Source organism: Malurus melanocephalus, unplaced genomic scaffold (assembly GCF_030028575.1).
Source record: "Malurus melanocephalus ecotype Western Australia unplaced genomic scaffold, MMel_1.1 scaffold_162, whole genome shotgun sequence".
Lineage (NCBI taxonomy): Eukaryota > Metazoa > Chordata > Aves > Passeriformes > Maluridae > Malurus > Malurus melanocephalus.
In genome coordinates this window covers 1,219,919-1,240,090 of record NW_026623394.1, presented here as the reverse complement: position 1 = coordinate 1,240,090, position 20,172 = coordinate 1,219,919, and the positions used below count along the sequence as shown (strand labels likewise).

General features: G+C 44.3%; 1 protein-coding gene across 4 annotated transcripts in view; it reads right to left on the bottom strand.

Annotated features, from left to right (window-relative positions):
* The window catches only part of NUFIP2 (nuclear FMR1 interacting protein 2), a 35,735-nt gene extending 15,937 nt beyond the window's left edge, over positions 1–19,798 (bottom strand). For 2 of the 4 annotated variants that reach the window (XM_057371994.1, XM_057371996.1), the window contains exons 1-3: positions 19,305–19,798; positions 12,570–13,079; positions 10,633–10,761 (exon numbers count right to left, since the gene is read on the bottom strand). In XM_057371994.1, coding sequence (XP_057227977.1) covers positions 10,633–10,761; positions 12,570–12,990 — 550 coding nt within the window. In that variant the 5' untranslated portion in view covers positions 12,991–13,079; positions 19,305–19,798. Of the gene's footprint in view, positions 1–134; positions 402–10,632; positions 10,762–12,569; positions 13,080–19,304 lie in introns of those variants that run through there. The other 2 variants (XM_057371995.1, XM_057371997.1) reach the window with 2 other exon arrangements.
* Positions 19,799–20,172: the final 374 nt, after the last annotated feature.

The window sequence follows — 20,172 nt, the reverse complement described above, 5'->3', positions numbered from 1 at the left end:
GCGGCCCCAGCGCGGCGGAGAAGCTTCGAGCCGGGCCGGGGGAGGCGGCGGCGGAGGAGGAGGAGGAGGAAGAGGGGGGGGCCCCGCCGCCGCCCCGCGAAGGTCACAGGCCCCATCCCGCCGCCCGCCCCAACCTGGTCTCCGCTTCGGCGCCTCCGTGTGCTGCGGGCCGCCGTGCTTGTGCTCGTGGCGGAGCGGCGGCTTGGGCTGGGCTCGGCCGTCGGGCGGCGGCAGGTAGGCGCTCTGCGGGTGGTGGTGGTGGTGCCCGTAGTAGTAATAGTGGTGGTGGTGATGGTGGTGGTGGGGCTGCTCCTCCATGGGGGGCGGCTGGCGGGGCCGGGCCGGGCTGGGCGCTCGCTGCTGGGCCGTGCGGCTCCGGCGCGGGGACGCGGCTGGCGCGGGGGAGGCGGTGGACTGGCAGCGCCCGCCCTGCAATCAGCGAGCGGCGCCGCCGCGCCCGCCCCCCGCCCCGCCCCGCCGCGCCGCGGCCGGGGGAGAGCCGGCCCGGTCAGCGCGGACCCGCCCGGCCGCCCCCTCCCCGGGACAGCGGCAGGTGAGACTGCCGGGGACGGGACTGTTTCGGGGCGGACGCGCTTCGCCCCCTCCCCGTGCGAGCGCGGCAGAGCCGGAATGAGCGGCTGTGACGGAGCCGGCTCCATCGCCGGCCCTCGCCGTTGGGGTGTTCCATAACCGGCGGGGAGCGGCGTGCGGCCCCGGGGGGGTTTCACCGCAGGGTCACCGGGAGCAGGGCGGCCCGGGATGCTGTAAAGCCGCGTTTTACCGTCACGGAGCGGGTGAACCGCGCCCCGTGACACGCGGGCGGGGTTGGAACAGCACCAGCCAGGGCCACGCGGAGGGGATCTGGGCAGGGACGTGAACACCGCGAGCGGCCGGGCTCCCAGCCACAGCCACGGGAAGCGCGGAGCAGCAGCAGCGCCCCGAATCGCTGCCCGGCCGAGCTGCAGCGCTCCCGCAGCAGCCGGAGCTCATCCGGCTCCAGGGCTCCACCCGCTGCACCCCGCACGGACCCGCCACCGGGCGTGCTCACCATCCACCCGGCCAGGGAAAGGTGGGCTCAATAAACGCACCTCTCCACGGCCGAGAGAAGCACCGGAAATTTAACTGATATTTAACAAAAAATCAAAGGTTGTCGGGGAAGCCCGAGAGTGTAAGGAAAACTCTTGAAATTTGTCAGAATCTGCAACAGATTTCATACCATTTCAAACCTTTGATTATCCCCATTTGAGCATGTTTGGGAGGGGGGCTTGGGGCAGCTAAATGACCTGAGCTCCTGCTTCCACTCCAACCACCCTCGACTGCAGGAGGGAAAGACATTCAAGTGCTGCTCCTGGATTCCCCTTCACCACTAAGGCCCAATTCTCCAGACAGTGCTGAGACAAAGGGTTTTGGGTTGCACGGAGCAGTGAGGAACTGAGGCAGGAGTTAATTAGGAATGTAGGAAAAGGGCAGAGTGAATGAGGAGACCCACGACTGCCACAGGCTGGAGTCAGAGTCCTGCTCCAAGTTATTCGCTCCTCTGGTGTGATTAATTGCCTCTAAATACTCACAACAGTGTGCACTGCAGCAATCACGAAGGAAAAGTGACAAAATAAAATGTGTTCATGTAATTAAAGACTGTTACAATTAATGTGCACAAAAATTAGAMACGGGCTCCACAGATAGTCTTCAAAATAGTATTGACTYGCTTCTCAAGGCTTTTCCTTGCAGCTTATTGCTCTGTTCTATTTTTTCCACTATTTTAATAAACAAAATTAATAAAGTTCATGTGTATAGAAAGCCCTATCAGACTTTGGCACTATACTGAGTCCTTGTCTGGASATTTTATAGTTCCCAAGCTTCATTTTAAGAGAACACAGTTGAAAGTTTATGCCTCAAACACAGCTTCCCACTTCACCCTCCTCTTTACTATGCAGGAGGTAAAGCTTTTCCTTACCAGAAATACCATTTCTGCATTAATACAGAGGGTTTTTTCAAGATTTGAGGTGCCTGAAATATCACAAGTTCYCTGCCAAATCATTCCTGCAGTTTACATTTCTTTCAGCACAATGCAGAGCCATTTCAAACGTGATGAAACCATCTAAGCAAGCAATGATGAACTTTGGGCTTTAACCACACAATAACAGTCCTGGTCCTTTCAAACGCTGACTCATTGAGTGACCTCACGGTGCTTAGGAGACAAGTCTTAAAATCAGAAGTTGGGCTTTAATCACAGCTGACATTTTATTGGTGGCTTGGAAGAATTTATTTTTAATATAGGGAGCTAGCTTGAAGATTTAAACTTCAAAAGACTCTGAAGAAGGCAAACAATTACAGACAAATCGACTCCACACAGACATACCAGAAAACTGAATACAGAGGGAGGCAGGCTCTCCCTTTATGAAAGACAAAGCAACTCTGTCACTGCTTAGAAGTATCATGTTATCAATACTATATTATCCAAAGCTTGTAAAACCGATTAAAAAAAGTCTGAAATAATGCAGCCTGGAGCTCATCACCTTCAGTAGCACACCTGGCACACGAAGCATGGACATCCCACACCACAACATGGTGTGTCCTCACATGGTTGGCCTTCCCCACTTCACGCTGATTCCTCATTGCATCTGCAGGGATGTATTTTAAAGGTAAGAGTAGTTCCAGCAGGCAGTGCTGCCCTGTGGCCTGGTGTCTCCCCCTGCCACAATGGGGCACATGCCCCTCCAGTAACTCTAGTTGCTGTTAATCCCAGTGTTTGCCCAGCATTGCACCAGTTATATACTGTGTATTAATATTCAACAGTTGTTCAGGATGTGTTCTCTGGAAAAGGGAAACTGGAGATTTCCGTGTCTGCTCATCTGCAGCAGTTTTCCTTCTTATTGCTCTTTGGCAAGCCAGCAAAGAGGCAATTTACCTTGGAATTCTGCATCCAGTGCCAAGTATTCCCACATCCAGGCACAAAGCTGGGCACAGCCAGTATAATTTCTAACTCAGTAATTTATTCAAAGCTCTGTTTTATGAAGCTTTGAAGTGGATGGCTTTGCAGAGAACCTGCCATTTAAATCTTTAAAATCAAGGCAGCAAGGAATGAATCAACTCTTACAGGAATCATGAGAAAGTTTTCCTGGAGAGTCCGACCTGGGACGTGTTTTGTGTTCATATTAAAATGCAGCTAAACTGAGAAGCTATAGAAGTGATTTTTTTTAAGAACAAATTATTTCCTTTCAAAGACAATCCTCTTTAAGACACTTCATTTAGTGTCCATTAACTGTTTTCGGGYAAGTTAAAAGTGAAACTATAAAWTTTTTAAAAAATGCTTCTTTTGTAATATTTCATGTGTCTGTCTCCTGTTTAAAACTCAAAATTGGGAAACACCAAAATTACCATATTCATAGATACTGGGAAGTGCTCTTATACAAAGTATGTGTGGCATTTATTTACATTTTTTTGCCACAGTGTTTTCATTTATAGCAGGGGTTYAGACTTGCGAAATTCTCCATATTCCAACACATCCAACTTAACAAAGCACTCAAGCAGACCCCTAGTTCTAAGCAAGATTATAACCATACTGTTCAAAACCTTRCCAYRTTYKGCCCCTGGAATCTAATGTGTTTCASTACAATGCAGTTGTGATTTACCAGTTGATATTCAAGGGTCGGAATCTCAGAATCAGTTCTCAGAAGCAGTTTAGTCAAGATGGATGACAGGGTGTGAGTGCTGCTCACAGCCTGACCACAGCTATTCTCACAGAGCTGCTGCAGTTATGTTCAGGTAAGGAGGAGCTTCTCCTTGACTCCATTTTTGTACTCTGCTGTGTACATTATTTATAGGTACAAAGCTGGTCTCTTTAAAGATTTCTCTCTCTAGAGGCAGCTGGATAGTAGGCATTGGGTTAGAGGTCTTAAAAAGAAAAAAAAAACCAAAAAAAAACCAAAAAAAACCAAAAAACCCCAAAATTAAAAAGTATTTAATCCCCAACCGAATTGTAGAAATGGATACCATGGACACTCATCTTTCCCATCCCTAGCAATTCAAGTATTTTCACCTCAACACATGCTGAATTATGATTCTTTTTCCCAAAAGCTTAGTTTCCAAATGGCCATAAGCACACTATGTTAATCTTTCATTCACTYTCCAGAAAATTAAGGCAGTCCAGCACCAAAAATAACCATAGGGCACAGTTTTGTGAGGCAGCAAAACTGACGTAATGGCTGCTCCCAAAAGGGAAGGTCATCCCTCTCTGCCCTGCCCTCACAGCAATGCTKCTGCTTCTCAGAGCCCATTTGAGAAATTAAACTAAAAAAAACAATTCTTCAGATGGAAAAGTGCACATTTTTATTCTGGTTAAGCTTCCTGAACTGTTTCACAGAGGAGCCAGACAAATATTAACACCCTGAAGAATGAGCTGTCAGTACAGCAGCTCAGGAGTTGCCTTCCACAGCCAGCCTGGCTGCAAGGATGACCTTCTGGGAATTGGGCAGTGGGGACACAGCTGGGGTTGCAGCCACTTAAGCCATCTAATTTTATTTTGCTCATATTTGTGAGTCAATCCCCTTGAGTGCCCAAAGAAGGATGGTGTGACCATACTTCAAAGTGTTTTGAACAAGCTGTAACCAGTGGGACTTCTGGTGGGTACATCCATTGTTTAACAGGACTCAGTCTGAGGATCATCCCTGTTGTAAAGACACTGAAGTGTTCACACAGGCATGAGTAACATCTGCTGCCCATCTCTGCATGCAAAACTGAGTGCAATTGTATAAACTGGGCAAAGTTTCTTGGACACATACAAGAAGCAGCATGGGAGGCAGGCTAGCAGGTTGGCCTCAGCTACATCTCTCATCATTTCTCTCTGGGATTTCCCAAAGAATCCTGGCTTTCAGACAATTCTGGATCTCCTCCTGCTTCCTAGGATTGTCACAGGGACCACAAAGAAAACCACACAAATACCTTCCAAGGTGTTCTTGCACAAACTGCCCTGCTGTTAGGACCTGAGGCACAGGCAGTCAGGCCTGACTTACACAGGGAATTGTATTGGTCACTGTTTGCAGTAGACTTTGACCTCTGGAAGACAAATGAAAAAAAGCTCAATCCACAAATCCCAAGCRCTTTTTATCTTGTTATACAACACAACAGTCACAAGGCTGCTGGTCACATTTCATTCTCATTCCATTTGGATACCAAGCAGTTATTTTCAAACAGGGATTTTTTAAAATTATAAGGTTTTAAATGTGTATTGGGTTATGTCTGCATTTAGCACATGGGGATTCCACTGCTTGTGTTTCCAGCACAGGGTTTCCAGCCTAGCAATGCCCAGCACTGACAGAACACCAGATCTGGAGGGGTTATTGTTTTGAGTTATTACTGTGACTGCTGCCTCATTATGGGACACAGGGAAGGAAATTTAAAAAAACTGGGGCCATTCACCTCAGAGGGAGTGAATCAGAAAAAACACAGTGAAGGTATTGCAGAATACATAGCTTAGAGATAGCAGCAGGAGAACTTTTGTTCACCTTATCTCAAAACATAGGAATGCAGGAACAYGAAGAGGGGGAAAAAGGTAAATGAAAAGATAAGCAACCACCTTTTAATGTTTTGCATAAAATATATATGGGATTCACTGATAAGCTGCGTTGTGAAGAGCAAAGTATTATTAGTTTTCTCAATGAATGGGCATAATTCAGCTAAAAGTAAATATTTGACATTTAAAATAGAGATTTTGTAAGGATTACTATTCTTTGGAACACAAGTGAGCTTCTACCTCTTGGGATTTAAAAGGCTATTTCTGCCAGGTATCCASGGGAGCTCAATTAGAAGCAGGGTGAAGAACTTCTAAAAACCCATCTCCTCTGAAGAACTCATGGGCCGAACACAAATGAGACAGCTGATGGCTCTGGTTAGGGAGTAAAACAGACTGACTGGCAGTGCAAGCAATGGGCATTGTGCAGCAGATGCCTGTTAACATCCAAATTCCATAGAGGAGTTCCTGCATGCTCAATTTACTGGATCTGTGCTCCATTTTATCCAGTTCAGGTATTTTTGTTACTAAGTGAGGACGCTGCAGGAGTCAAAGGCTAACCCCCGCCTGTCTTTAGCCCTACTTCCTTATCTTGGAATCTGGTCCACAGTGCCACTCTCATTCTCCCACACAGTTTCTGTACTTCACTGCTTACCTACTCACAAGGACTGAATTCCAGGACAAAGGCTGTTGTTTGCAGCAAAGGGTTTGTGGAACAGCTATTCTGGCAGAGCTCCCCAGGTGGAGATACAGTTCATATAGGCAAAAGAACTCACTAAATCATCTCCTTAAAAGGCAAACTACACCATCAGAATAAATCATCTCCACATCTTTGCTTTTTTGCATGCCATCATTGCTGCAGGGTTAAGTCTGGGATTTTTACATTCCGACCTGTGTAACTATTCTGGCAAAGCTAGTCGCTCCTTGACCAGCAAAGGGCAGATGCACCAGGAAACAAAACAAAACAACAACAACCAAACAAACAAAACACACCAATAAAAAAGATCTTGCATTGTTTTYTTAACTGCTCATTTTTTGTAGATTTGAAAAGAAGAATGAAGGAATGAGCCATGAGCACTGGCTCTGTTAACRGCAGGAAGGGGAACTGTGTCCAAAAGTCACCTCTGGGGCAAAGAACACCGCGTGAACAGCAGTACACAGCAACCCTTACAAAAGGATTTATTTACTACATGTATGAAATAAAAATATGATGTCTTAATGAAGCTATAGTGGAACACAAGTAAAATCTAATGGCCTAAAATAGACAACTCATCCAGAATTCTAGATAGAAGAACCCCACTCTACTGGAAAGTAGCCTAGGAATTCATTCACCAAGTAGAATTAATAATATTCATTCTTCATTATCATCTTCTCACTGCAATAGACCTCATGTCAGCCCCAGGAAAGGATATGAGTCAATCCTTGACTGAGCGCCTCTGAATCACTGAGGAACCAACATATATAAAATCACTTAAGATTAAAAAATGCTAAGGTTTGCCTCACTGATAATTTATCTAATGGCTGCTAAGATTGGGGTAATGGGAGAAAGATGAGAGAGAACAGCACTACATCGCTATGGAAACTAGAATTTTCAAAATAAATACCTTTGCAGAACTGAGGTTGCAGATCTTATATATCTTGGTTTTGATGTCACCTCCCTTTACCACAAGATCCAGCCAGGCTGACCAGTCAGGCATAGGGAAAAAGCTTGCATGTGGTAACAGAAGATATCCCATTACTGGTGTTCCTTACTCCAGTACAGGAATGGGYTCTGAATGGAAACTTCAGTGTTTGATTAGTTACTTGCACACTTTTGGGGGTATTCTTGCCTCACAGCCTGTCCAGCCAAGCTAATACAAAATTAATTCATAAGATATTACTTTTATCCCACTATACTGATAATCCTAACTATTTGCAGTCTTTTTTTCCTTTTTTTTTTTAATCAAGTGAACTATGGCAATGTGGTATAAATACAGTTTTGTGAAGTTCCAATTCCCTTAYTCACAGTAGCAAACTCCTTAACCTGGAAATGGCTCCATTGCAGTTACTGTTCAGAGTATCCATTCCTTTGCCTCCTGTTAGTCACAAATGGAAAATACTGTTGGTAACTTCTCCACTTGTGCTTGGGCAAAGGGGTTCTCATTTTAGACACAAACATACCTCCACACCCCTCCTACCTTGTACCATCTCACTGATTGCTGCTGTAAACAAGTCAAGGCTCTAGAAATGCTGACTCACAGTGCTCAGACTATGGAAAATATTTAGAGTTGCTAAAGAAGCAAAGCCCAGCAGGTTTCCTGCCCTTCCTCCTTATCTGCAAGCCCCTTGCCATGACAGGCTGTAATGAAGGACCTTGTTTCCTGAGARAAGGCAAAGAGCAGGTACTGGCTTCCTAAAGATAGCCAAGATTCCTTTGAATTCCCAGTTGTTACCTAGTAATTGCAGGCAGGGGAAGACAACCCCCAGCGCTTACAACCGCAGGGCTACAGATGTTGAGAGATTAATGGCTCCTGGGTAGGCTTTCTTGCCCAATGTAGCATTGCTCACTGCAGTGCACTTCCTGGGACAGAGTTGAGTTCCTTTAAAATGCCTCAGTATCTGCTACAGAAGGCTGTTCCTTACCTATGGACTTTACTGAACCGGATTTATTACTGATTCCTGCCTTCAGCACAGCTGAGTCAGTGCAGACAGGCAAATCACTGTTTGCTTTGGGAGGGTTGGTACTGATCAGGACACAGGCAAGCAGCACCGGGTGCAAATTCTGTTTCCCTATGGGCGTGCCAGCACAGGCAGGGACAGGGAAAGGGACCGGTGCTCACACTGAGCCGGGGGCTGCGAACAGAGGTGGGGAGTGCGGGGAGATAGCCCCTATCTCGACCAGAGCCAGTCTGGGTGCATTCTGCCTGTGTTAGCACACTGCTTCGCCCAAACTAATCAGCTCTGGATCTYTTCCAAACGACAAGCTGAGTGCCTACCACATCAACAGCCTGTTTTCCCCACTGGGAAATGACCTCCTATTGCAAAAGACAGAGCATTTAAGGAAACAACGAAGTTTTATACCCACACGATTCACATGGCAAATAACTTCAGAAAGCCTAAGGAGCACAGAGCCTTTATGACCGGCTGGGGATGGGCAGGTTGCAGTGCTGCTGCCTCCTCCTCCTCCTCCCATTACCTACGCAGCTCATTTGCAAAAAACAAGAGACTGATGAGCTACATTTACAAGCTGGGCAGGGCAGACCAGGGAGCAGCTCTCACTGAAGGGAAGGAGCAGGCTGTAGTAAGAAATTGCAGTGCCCAGAAATTACTGTTGCTGAACCATCATGGTGGTGGTATTGAGTTGATTTTACCTGTTCTAACTGCAGTCTGCAGTTAACGTGGCCTGTAGCTTCTAAATGCACGTAGAAGCACACAACTAGGGATGCAGAKCTCTCTTTTCTATTGGCAGCTGACTTCCAGCTGCACATCAAATGAAATTCTTAGCAAGCTGATCATGCGCATAATTCTCTCTGTACTTGTCAATATGGAGATGCATTTGGCTGAAGTCTCCCTCTTGTGAGGCAACAGGAGCCATTCARCATAGGTGGGGACAGGGGCTGGTCTTACAAGACTCACAACAATTTAAGAGAATAATAACTATAGAGCTTTTGCCCTTTTTATAGTGCTTACTCAAAGCAAAYCTGAGGTACTATCAGCCCTTCTGATTATGACAATGAAGATGGTCCTGTATGAAGAATAGATTGGATCACAAATGCAGAACAGCTGCTTAAGCAGAACACCAGGAAAAGAAGCAGTGATGTTGCTGGGCAGAGAAAAGCATTGCAAGAGCTCACACATAGCCTCCTTCCTCCAAAGGCACATGCGCACTGCTATCAGTCACATTTCTCTCAAGCTTCCTGGTAGCAGCATCAGCAAGTGCATTCTGTCACATCTGACTGGCTACAGGACTCTGTCCTCRTCTGACAGTAATGACCTGGCCTCGATTTTTCACATTTTTGTTGTCTCCTTCCTTTCTTTCAGCACTATAAAAGCAGTAGGCATGAAACCTGCAGCACAAAGGAAATTCTCGCTAGCACAGCCTGCTGCAGTAYACTTACCTCAGCAGCACAGGAGCTGCAGGCATGACAAACCTCACATAACCTACATTAGATTCCCATAACGTTCCAAATCAGGCACTTAACTTCCAGACTTGGCTGAGACTCATCTCCACAGCCAGACTTAGTATACACAACAGAGACTAAAACTCTGAGGATCATGGTGTGCAGCTTTGSTCCTTTGGTAAAACGTAATGCTCTACAAAAACAGACAGTTCAACCCCATAAAAACAGCCTATTTTTGGCCCAAGAACAAATACTGAAATCCCCCTAGAACTAAGGGCTATCCAGATTTCTCCACATGCAAATTGTACTGTAAAAGACCAGCTCTCTGGTTGAATGGCTACAGCAAAACACACTTGACATTGCCATGGCCTAGCCTCTGATCCGCCGCTGGCCAGAGGTGATGTCATGGGCTGTGTTCACTGTCTGGAAATGAGGAGCAAGAAACGCTGCACTGGCTGGCCAGCCCATCCAGTGACACATCCTGACATGGGCCACAAGGAGACAGGAACAGACTGATAACTCTCAAACATCATGGAAACTAAACCTCAGGGAGAAGTTGTCTGGRTATAAGCACACTAACTTGGCCTGTGGCAGCAGGTCAGCCCACACCTTTGACGCTTTTGTCCATCTCTCCTTAGTCCCTTCCCATCCCTTATCTCCTTGCTTTCCTCGAGGCTGTCCAGCTAAACTGCTCCTGTCCGGCTTTGTTTACCCAGTTCTACCTGCACTGAACAGGAGCAAGAGTGCTCTCCCCCGATGTCACCACCACCTCTGAGAAAAAAGCTGACCTGCAAGCTATTTTTAGCCACATTGTAAAGTTGTGGAGCTATTTTGGTCACATCTCTGTATGAAAGCTGCAGGACGCTGACAGGCTCTATGATTGCCATGGGCAACAGGGGCTTTAACTGGGAACGGGCACAGCTTGTGACTTTGCATTAAGGCTTCTCTGCCCTTCCCATGCCATAGGACTCCTTAGACCAAGATTTGATTTCCCTTCATTTTAGGAAAGAGTAACACACCTACCTGAATTCTGCTGGAAACCAGATGCTTTGTAAGGTCTTTGCAATGATGGCCTCCAGCTTRCACTATCTCCAGGTCTGCAGAAGGCACTGTTTATTCTGTGGGCTCCCTCACTCCCATTTGCCTCATTCCCTAGGAGGAGGTAGGTGCAATTATGAGTTCACAAAAACACTGGACAAGATTTTATCAATCTTCCTTTGCATCAGACCTCTGYAAAAGATCAATAAACATTAGGCTAGTGCCTGCTGAGAAGTTGGGTGCATATAACTCTGTGGAGGTAAGAGGAAGAACAGAAAGGAATCATTTGCATAGCAACATGTTGTTCTGAATACAGAGTAATGCCTGGGAGCGCTGGGATATGTCCAGGGCATTGGGCAGAAGGTGCCTGGTCTAGACAGTTGTTTTCTCTGGAGTGCCCATGGCTTAGCTGCCAAATTTGCTGGGGCTCTGTAGCAGGTGCAAAGCACAAGCAAAGTAGAATTCAAAGGAACTGGATTTAATAGAATTAAGCCCAGAGATACAAAAGGAACCTTGAAAGATGCGAGACATGAGGTAAATGAGAGGAGAGAAAAAAATTACGGAAACTGAGGATGTTTAGGACAGGGACAGATGAGTCAGATCTGTAAAGAAGGAATAAGAGAGTAACTGTATGAAAGTTTTTGAACAGCTGTCATCCAAACTTCCCCGGAAAACTTGCCTTAGGACTGCTGCTGTCTGCAGCTACAGTGCATGTTTTCCCAAGACACCTCGGTGGTGTTAACAATTGTGCACCAACCCCATTTGAAGCAAGCCCCTGATGAAGCAAGAAGAATCAGAATTTCATCAAGTCAGATTTCAAAGTCTCTTTCACATATTTTTAAACCCAACTTTCTTCTTGAGGTGCTTTGTTGACAGTTCTTACACTAAAACCTACATCCTGCTCCTAAGGTGAGCCACTCCTTCCTTCACTGATGCAATTTGCACCTGCTTTCATGAGTCAGCACAACCCACATATCTCCTCCGTAGCCGGATCAGTGCCTGCTAACAGGATGRACTGTCCCAGGCAAATACTGGTAACCTGTTGCAAACAGATTTGACATGCAGAGCATCATGGTATTTCACTGGACATTTCAGCAGAATGAGCTGGTTTAACTCATTTGGTCCCARACAAGCATTAATTTGTGTTATATACTTTGCATTCTTTATGCCAGGAAAACCAGCTGACCATTAACTAATATCTTATGACACGTAAATTAAAACTAGCTTAATAAGAATTTAACTTTTTAGTCAATAGCTGGAAAGGGTATGGACAGAATAGTATTGTTTAATATGCTGTTAYTTTAGCAGGATAGAATGGAACTGTCGCAGTTCACATCAGACACAGAGACATGTCCAGCAGCAATATGTCAAGACCTGTTGGATCAGAAAGCTCAATGAAGTGTTTTGTGTTTCATTTTCCCCCAGAGCTATGCACAAGACTAGCAGCAAGCATTACATAGTGAAAATGTTTTGGTCAGATGAAATAACATAGCAACGTGTTGCATTATTTCCCTGCTGAGCTTAAGCAGCATTTCTTTGGGACACTGCACAAGCAGGATAACAAACACAGAACACGAGTGTCTGACAGAACAGATAACTTGCCAGTTCCTGCATGGTGGACCCATGCTCCTGACAGCAGAACTTTGCCAGTGTAGGGAGTAACTACCTCACCTTTAATCATCTCTTTAGATTCTTAATTTTCATCCATTTTCACACAATTTTATTGTGAAAGCACTACTGGCCTCATGATTTGTCTCCACTGATTATTTAATGAAGATATCCTATCACCATCTGCACAATGCAGATATTTTTCTAGCATATATCAAGAAACTGATTTTTTTTTTTTTTTAATATTCCTACACCTGTTCTATTTTCCGGTATGGAAACACCAGGCATACAGTAACAAATCACAAGCAGCTCACCCCATAGACGTAGACAGGGGTTGTCCACCAATTGTGTGGATCCCAGCAAGCGCACAAACCACGCTGGAGCTGACGACTGCAGTTGTTCCCAATCTCCTCTAGGGAGTGCAGTCGGAAAGGAAGAGATGGAACTGCAGCGCACATGCCAGCTGGGAATCGGTGACTCAGGATATTCAATCACAAATGGTGTCTGTCCGTTTCCAGCTGAAGGCGGGGAGCAGCAATGAGGTTTAAGCTTGATGYAAGAGCAGAATTCTACTAAAACCCGCGGTATGCTTTGGTATRTCAAAGAAAGGTCTGCCAAGATACCAAAAATCAAGACATAAATCAAGCAATAGTGCTTCAAATGCTGGATCAATTGTTTAAGCCAACACCCCCACAGCTGAATGCAGCATGGACAACACTTCTGCAGGGCTCCCATCTCTTACACCCTACTATAACACCATGTGCATCCCTCAGATCATCCAGAAAAGGTATGCKCAGTCTCAAAACATCATCTAGCCTTGGTCTCTGTGCAAAAAAACATAAAAGGCATTATTTAAAAAAAACTAGATATGTTTTGTGTGCATGTGCACTTTCCTCAGTACTAGMAACTGGGCACAGCCATCAACTTACTTCATCATGGACTCACAAAGTACCTTAGCAGATAGTGCCTGGCTGATCTCTGTGGTAAAGAATTATGGGTAAAAAGGCCTAAGGTTGCCTATTTTCTTCTTACAAATCACATGCATGTCTTGATTCTCTAACCTTCTACACCTTCCTTAAAGAAGGACCAGAACATACAATTTATCTACTCAGAGGATTTTTGCCCTCTTCTCCCACCCCAAAATAATAATCATCCAGGTTCCCAGACTGAAAAAAAAATAAGAAATGAGAAATCATACTACAGTCTACCTAAAGCAAAGGGTAAGAGAATAAACTTACCAGTTAAKAGTCTGGATAGGAAAAGTAGGTCTGCAGGAGGCACATACCTACATTCAGACAAATGCTGGGGTTGATCCCAAGCACAGTAAAGGATTCAGTGACTTTTGCAAAGTTACTGACACTCTGTGACAAAGCAGCTCTGTGGAACCAGTGAGGAGCTGCAGGAGAGTGGGTTTAGAAAACCAAGAGACAGCTATTGTTGCTGCTTATGGACAAAGCTGCCAGGCTGGCACAAACAACTTTGCCACATACAGAAATTACCTATGGCAAGACAATTCATATATCCTAAGGACAGCAACCAGACCAGCGGCCAGGGATTTAATTTTCAGTTCAAATGGCAGCAGATACCTGTGGTACAATRCCAGTCTTGTGCTTTTAGAGACTCAGAGTTCCCTCAGTAGCAGGTGAGAGGATGAGAACTTCTGCTTGTCTGTTTCTAGATGTGGGKTCTGCAGTTAAACTGCCAGCAGCTGCCTCAGTTTAGAGTGAGCAGCATTGCTCCATTGCTCCATGGTTAGTGTGTGACCACCCATGGGAACGACTGAGCACAAGCTTCATGTTTACTCAGCGAGCACCAGCTGAAGAGAATCRTCCCATTTCTAAACTCCTGTAGACTTCCACTTTTTGTCTCATCACCACACTACATATCTAAGGCACACATGTAAGGTACCACAAGCTGATTCACTCATCTATAGCTCCTGTTGCTGTTTGCTTACCTGTCTCCCTCAACCAGCGTACGAGAAGCCCCATTACTGACATAGGGAAAAAAAAAAGAACAAAAGTTTGTAGAAGCTGTGATAAATAAAAAGGAACCATCAGCTCTTTCTTGTCCTAGCAAACAACAGAGCATCTTCTCCCTGACACATTCTATCCACTCTTAAATTTTCTTAGCAGAATTGATTTCTGTTATTGTAGTGAATAGTTACAGGTAGGTTTTTTAATAAAAGCAGGGAAAGGCAGGCTTAGCATCAAGAGATCCTCAGGAATCTGTAAGAATATTTCTGGTGAGGGCATAATTGATTTCCAGGGGGATGTTTATGATGTATGCATTCTCACAATCTCAGAACTTAATTCCCCACCTATTTAGGATTCCCACACTGGATTACAACCTGCCTTCAAATATGAGATGTTGAAGCTTTCAATGAGGTCACGCCAGACTCTGACAAGCACTGATGGGTGACTCATGCTGCAGTAGCCAGAGATACTAGCAACACATTTGTTAATCTGTATGCAGTCTAACTCTTTTTCTGGTCTAGAATCTTATTCAARGGTGAAATACAATGTCTCAGATAGGTGACTGCAGAATTTCTGAAGAGCAAGGCCACATTTTCACAAGTGTTTTACAGATTATAAAAATCAGTGTCTGGACACATGTTTACAACAACGTAAAATGTTGTTTTAGTTAAAAATCTATAAAACAGGAGATGAAGATCCAGATGGGGGTCAACAGAGAAGCTGTTTGTTGCAGATCACTGGAAAAGTCACCAAGCTAATATGGAATAYAGGAGCTCTCAGAAGAGTTCCACCAACTGTTGCTCCAGCAGTTCCAGTCATCATCTCTAGCAAACTGCTCTTCCTGAAGTACATTCCCTGTACCATGGTCAGCTGGTGTAAATACACACCCCTGCACTAGCCAGTCTAGGACAAAGGCCAGGGTAGTCACAGCACTGTSAGGTTTGGGTCTGAGCTATGATGGCCAACAAAACCCAGCGGGGTCAGGAACAGWGCAAACTCCCTTCTGCTGACTCAGCTATGAAGGGAAACCTGTGGACATGGATTAGACCAGACGACAGCATCTTCTTGAACCGCCACAGCAAAATTCTCCATGGAAGCTTTGGCAATGTGGCAAAAAGGACATAGAAAACCATGGAACAAGTGAGATATGGGGACTGAGTGCATAACAGCAGAAAAGAAGTTTCTTCATCTTGGCTAAACTGCTTTACAGCCAGGAAAAGAACCAATAATATAGGGAAGAGGCAAAGTAAAACTAAAAGAAATCCTGCAGACAGAGAACAAAGAAATGAAATGCTGTTGTATTTTCATTGCTGCAAAGCTAAATKAAGCTTCCTAAGTCAAGCAGAGAAATAATTGGTTTAGACTTCTATTCAGAAGACAGCATGAGCAGCAAGTGCCAGTGGAACAACTAACAAAAGGTGTCTTCCCTCAGAGAAGGGAAGCCAGCAGATTGCATAACTGAAATGAGTTTCCTCCCAGTTTCATATTATTAGTCACCTTTCTCTCTTCTCTGCCAAAGGCCTCTTCTTACCCATCYATCCAAGGACCAGAGCCAAGGCCTTTCCTATGCTGCTTCTTTCCACCAGTCACTGTTCAAGATCAAGGCCTCCATAATATTGATTCTTGTACCCATTACAGGTATTCTGAACCAATGTCAGAGTAAAACCCCCTTCCTTCTGCTGTTGGGAAAAAATCTGAGATACCTCAACTGTAAGGCTCTCCTTACAGTCAGTTGTCATGGACTAAAAAAMCAGTTAGTTCTGAAATTCTGACAAGATTTCAAAGCAAAACTATTGCAAAGACCCATTGAAGAATCCTCACCAGCAGAAGACATCCTACCTAGAGTCCCTTGGAAACCTGTTCGACTCAGGTGGAAATGACCTACTGGCATTTATTTGTAATTGCCCAGCATGGCAGTGGCTGAGGAAGGAAAAGCTGTTGAGTCACACTGCAAGCCACTTTTCCACTTTTGTCTGGTTTCCCAGAGGGCAGAGGGGGACAGATTCTGTTTATGTCTCTGACACTGATTTCCCATTTACCTTGGCAAGTACTTCTTCTTGTGCCACCATTTCCCCATTTCTTAATAGCTAAAACCACTCAACTCATGGGACAATCAGAAGTGMACAGTAAGGAAGGTGTTTATCTAATAAAAGCTAAAAGAAGAGTGAAGTATTATTATTGTTGTCATAGAATATAAAAGCAGTTACGTAATAATGTCAGTATTGCTTCATTTTTGTCCTTACGACATGAACTGTCAGAGGGACGCTGTCTGACATGGTATCTTCATCCCCAGTGGACTTACCCAAGCATCTGCATCATTGATACAAAACCAGATTGTTATAATCTGTAAGACTCTACCTCGTTTATTTTGACCAGCCTTTCTCTAGAACATGTTTTTCCTGTATAACCTCATAACCCATAATAATGGCCCAAACTGCACTATAGGAATGATGGCAGGTTTCATGTGCTAGTAAAGTCAAAACAATTCCTCATTTGTGCATTGCACAACTAGTCACTCACTAAAACACTCAAGTGCTTATCTTCTCTGCAAACAGAGAACAAGCTGAAAGTTAAGTTCTAAATCKGTACAACATACATACAAAGAACGCTTTCTAAAAAATCTCAATGGCATGAAAGAATTACGTTGGCTAAATTATACTCTGCTTGTATGATGACAAATTTCCTAAGAAAAAGCATTGATAACTGCTGTTCACAATTGCTATATAATTAATAACCAGATTTCTCTGCTTCAAGTTCTATGCTTTCTTCTAAAATTTACAATTGTTTRCTTAAAAATGGCCAGATTCAAGCAGCATGTGGACTGAAAGCTGAGGAAGGCATGACTGTAATTACAGCAGCTGAAACTGTGCCCTAATCACACTCTTATCTTTCTTATCTACTGCAAGTATTTATAAAGCAATGATTACTGTACTAGGCCTCATCACTGCTCTGAGTTCTGAACCAGCACCTTCATGTTGCCATAAGAAGTTTATGCTGCTTGATCTGGTATCATTCTGCTGAGACAGAAAGCCAAGCTTCTCATCACTTAAAGTCATTAAAAAAAATAAACTATGACACCTCTAAAGGAGTAGGGGTGTTAACCCCACTGTCCTGGCCAAACTCCCAGCTTGAGAATTACAACATGCCTTGAATAAATTCTTGCCACAGTTTCCGTTGGACATGGTATTGTTCTCTACTTCCTCTTCTACAATATCATGGAAGGCTGGTGCATGCTCTTAAAGGTCCTGTCCATGCTGGAATGTCTTATGGGTCTACTCCAGGACCAGCTCTGTAGCGGCACATTGGGAGCAATGTGTTGAAACCAGTTCTGCCTGTCAGCTGAACCGCTAGGCAATTCGCAATATTTATTTATTGATGTTCTGGCACCTCCTTCAGACAGAATTAATTTTGGTTATGGCTATCTGACAGATAGACYGGTGCAAATCCCAGATGCAGACACACATAAACCTGTTTAGTTTTTCTTTAAATGGATTAAATTTGCATCAGGAAATTAGCAGATGAAGCTGAACTAACTTTCTAGATGCCTTCTATGGTCTTCTGAGAAAGCAACAAGAACACTCCTAATGAAATGAACGGGGAAAGCTAAATGTGCTATTTAGTTCAGCTAGTGACAATAAACATAATTTTCATACTGGCTGTTCCTTCACAATTTCAGTGAACGTTTTCTAAACTATCTGTTCACAGATTATAGGGTGTATTTTTGAAGCAGTCACTGAATACATTTCAAATGCAGATCTAGCATTTCAAGTAAAATACTTCATAGTTAATGGTAAAGCATTATTCACATTTTTCTGCAGCCACTGTTAGAGACTCCAAGSAGTTTTACCTAGACCTCTCATTATCTTTTAGTGTGTAACACAAAGAGCTGAGGCCCAGACTCTGCTGGCATTTGCTGGGTTAGCTCCATGGACCTCACTAACTCTCATAATTCATGAGCTTTACAGGCAATTTGTCTGCAGAAAGAAGTACAAGATCAAGATTCAGAAGAACCTAATTCTCAATTCTACCTTTTGACCCCGTGGGCAGATCACTCCCTCTCTTACTGCTCCATTTTGTTCTCCCATCTCAGGAAGCAAATGATACCCACTAATTTGACAATACAAGTACAAAACCAAATTAGTATCAATAGGCCATGCTGAGCAKATTCACATTAAACACCATTCTTCTAAAATTTGAAAACACAAATGTTTACTTTTCAAGCATGCCCTTAATTTCCCCAGAAGCATGTCTCCAAACCCATATTATTTCAGAAGACAGAAACAGTAGTTTCAGAAAGCGGATGGTTTTATTTTTGTGTCATTACAAAAATGCCTTTTAACTTGTCAAATGATACACTACAAATATCTTTGGCAGATGAATGAAACCAAGTTTCCTGTCATAGCTGCCAACTTCAAGGTTGAGATAATCAGATAAACCTTTAGTTTGCCTCTCCCAATACCCACAACAACATATGTTTGAAGTGATCCACATTTGTCTCACTTTTCCTATTGGGATTTGAAAAGACGAAGTATCAGACCACCTTGTGACAAGTTCACAAAATTCTAGACGTGGTTCACAATTGTTAGAGTCAACAATGTTTCTCAGATTTCCCCCAATCCCAGGTTAAACGGTACCMCATAACTGTCCAAAGGTAAATGCAAAATTTACCTAAATCGTATCCAGCATCACCTCAACAGTGGCTGGATACAAAGCCTTCTTATGATACAAAGTATCTGTTAGATTATGGGGAAAATAGGAAAGAAATTTGTTTCGCCTGTTTTATTTCAGCACTAGAAGTAATATTGAATTTACAGAATTGTATTATTTCATGTTGGGGACATCTCAAAACTGAATATTTGCAGGGTACTTTATAACAGAGCACACTGTCCCTTCAGTATAATTCCTAAGTCAAAAGCGGAAGCCATCCCTACAAACACACCTTTGACAAACTTTGTGTCTTATGTAACTGTTTCTATTCATTTATTATCAGGATGTCAGTACAAATTGTTATTTTGATGATTCYTTGCCCCTATACTTCTGAAAGGGAAAGCAACTATAAACACAAGGGAGACTGACCTCAGTGATTTCCTCTGTTCAGACAGGAGCACAATGCGCTCAAACACCATGACAAGGAGAAGTGGACTGTTTAGAATTCCTCCAGCTGTAATCTATAGTAAAAACAAATAAACAAATACGTGACTACAAGATGCGATAATTAATCCCTGCATGAAACCAACTGTTATCTCTGCTCCKTAGATGGAGATACCAAAGCACACAAAGGCTCAACAACCTACCAAGTTCAACACCCACCACTGAGAGCCAAGAGTACAGTTTACCAGACCATGTGCTAAGACCATGAGATTTTTTTTTTCCTTCTTCTGGACACAACCCAGATATAGCTTGGCCAAGGGCAGGTTGAAATGCATCTATTAAGTGAGGGCAGTCCCACTACAGAAGACACCTACCATCTTCTGGGACTGTCACTGCCTGTACCTGAGCTGCTCCCAGCCAAAGAGGCAGCTCCCCTTGGCTCAATGTCCACATCCAGCCAGCCTGCCCCAAACCCACTGTCCCCCACCACACCTACCCCCAAGAAATTCCCACCTGCACCAAGCCTTTCTCCTATATCTTATCTCCCTACACATGTCCAGGCCCTATGTACCCCATTACTGAGCCCCACCGTCCCTCTGCTCCCCCCACCACCACCCCTCAGGCATGCTGGTTGAGCTTGCACGGCCTCAGCAGCAGCCCTCCATCATCTTCTCCCTCAGGCCCCTTTCCCCATGATCTTCCCATGAGGCTCCCAGAAACCTTCTTTCCTAAACTCCCCTCAGCAGCCCCACACACCAGCTCCCTCCAGTTCTCCTATCCCTCAGCCTAATTACCCCTCACCTGTGTCCTCAAGCCAAAACCTAACCTCACAAAACCCCTCACAGCTGGTTAC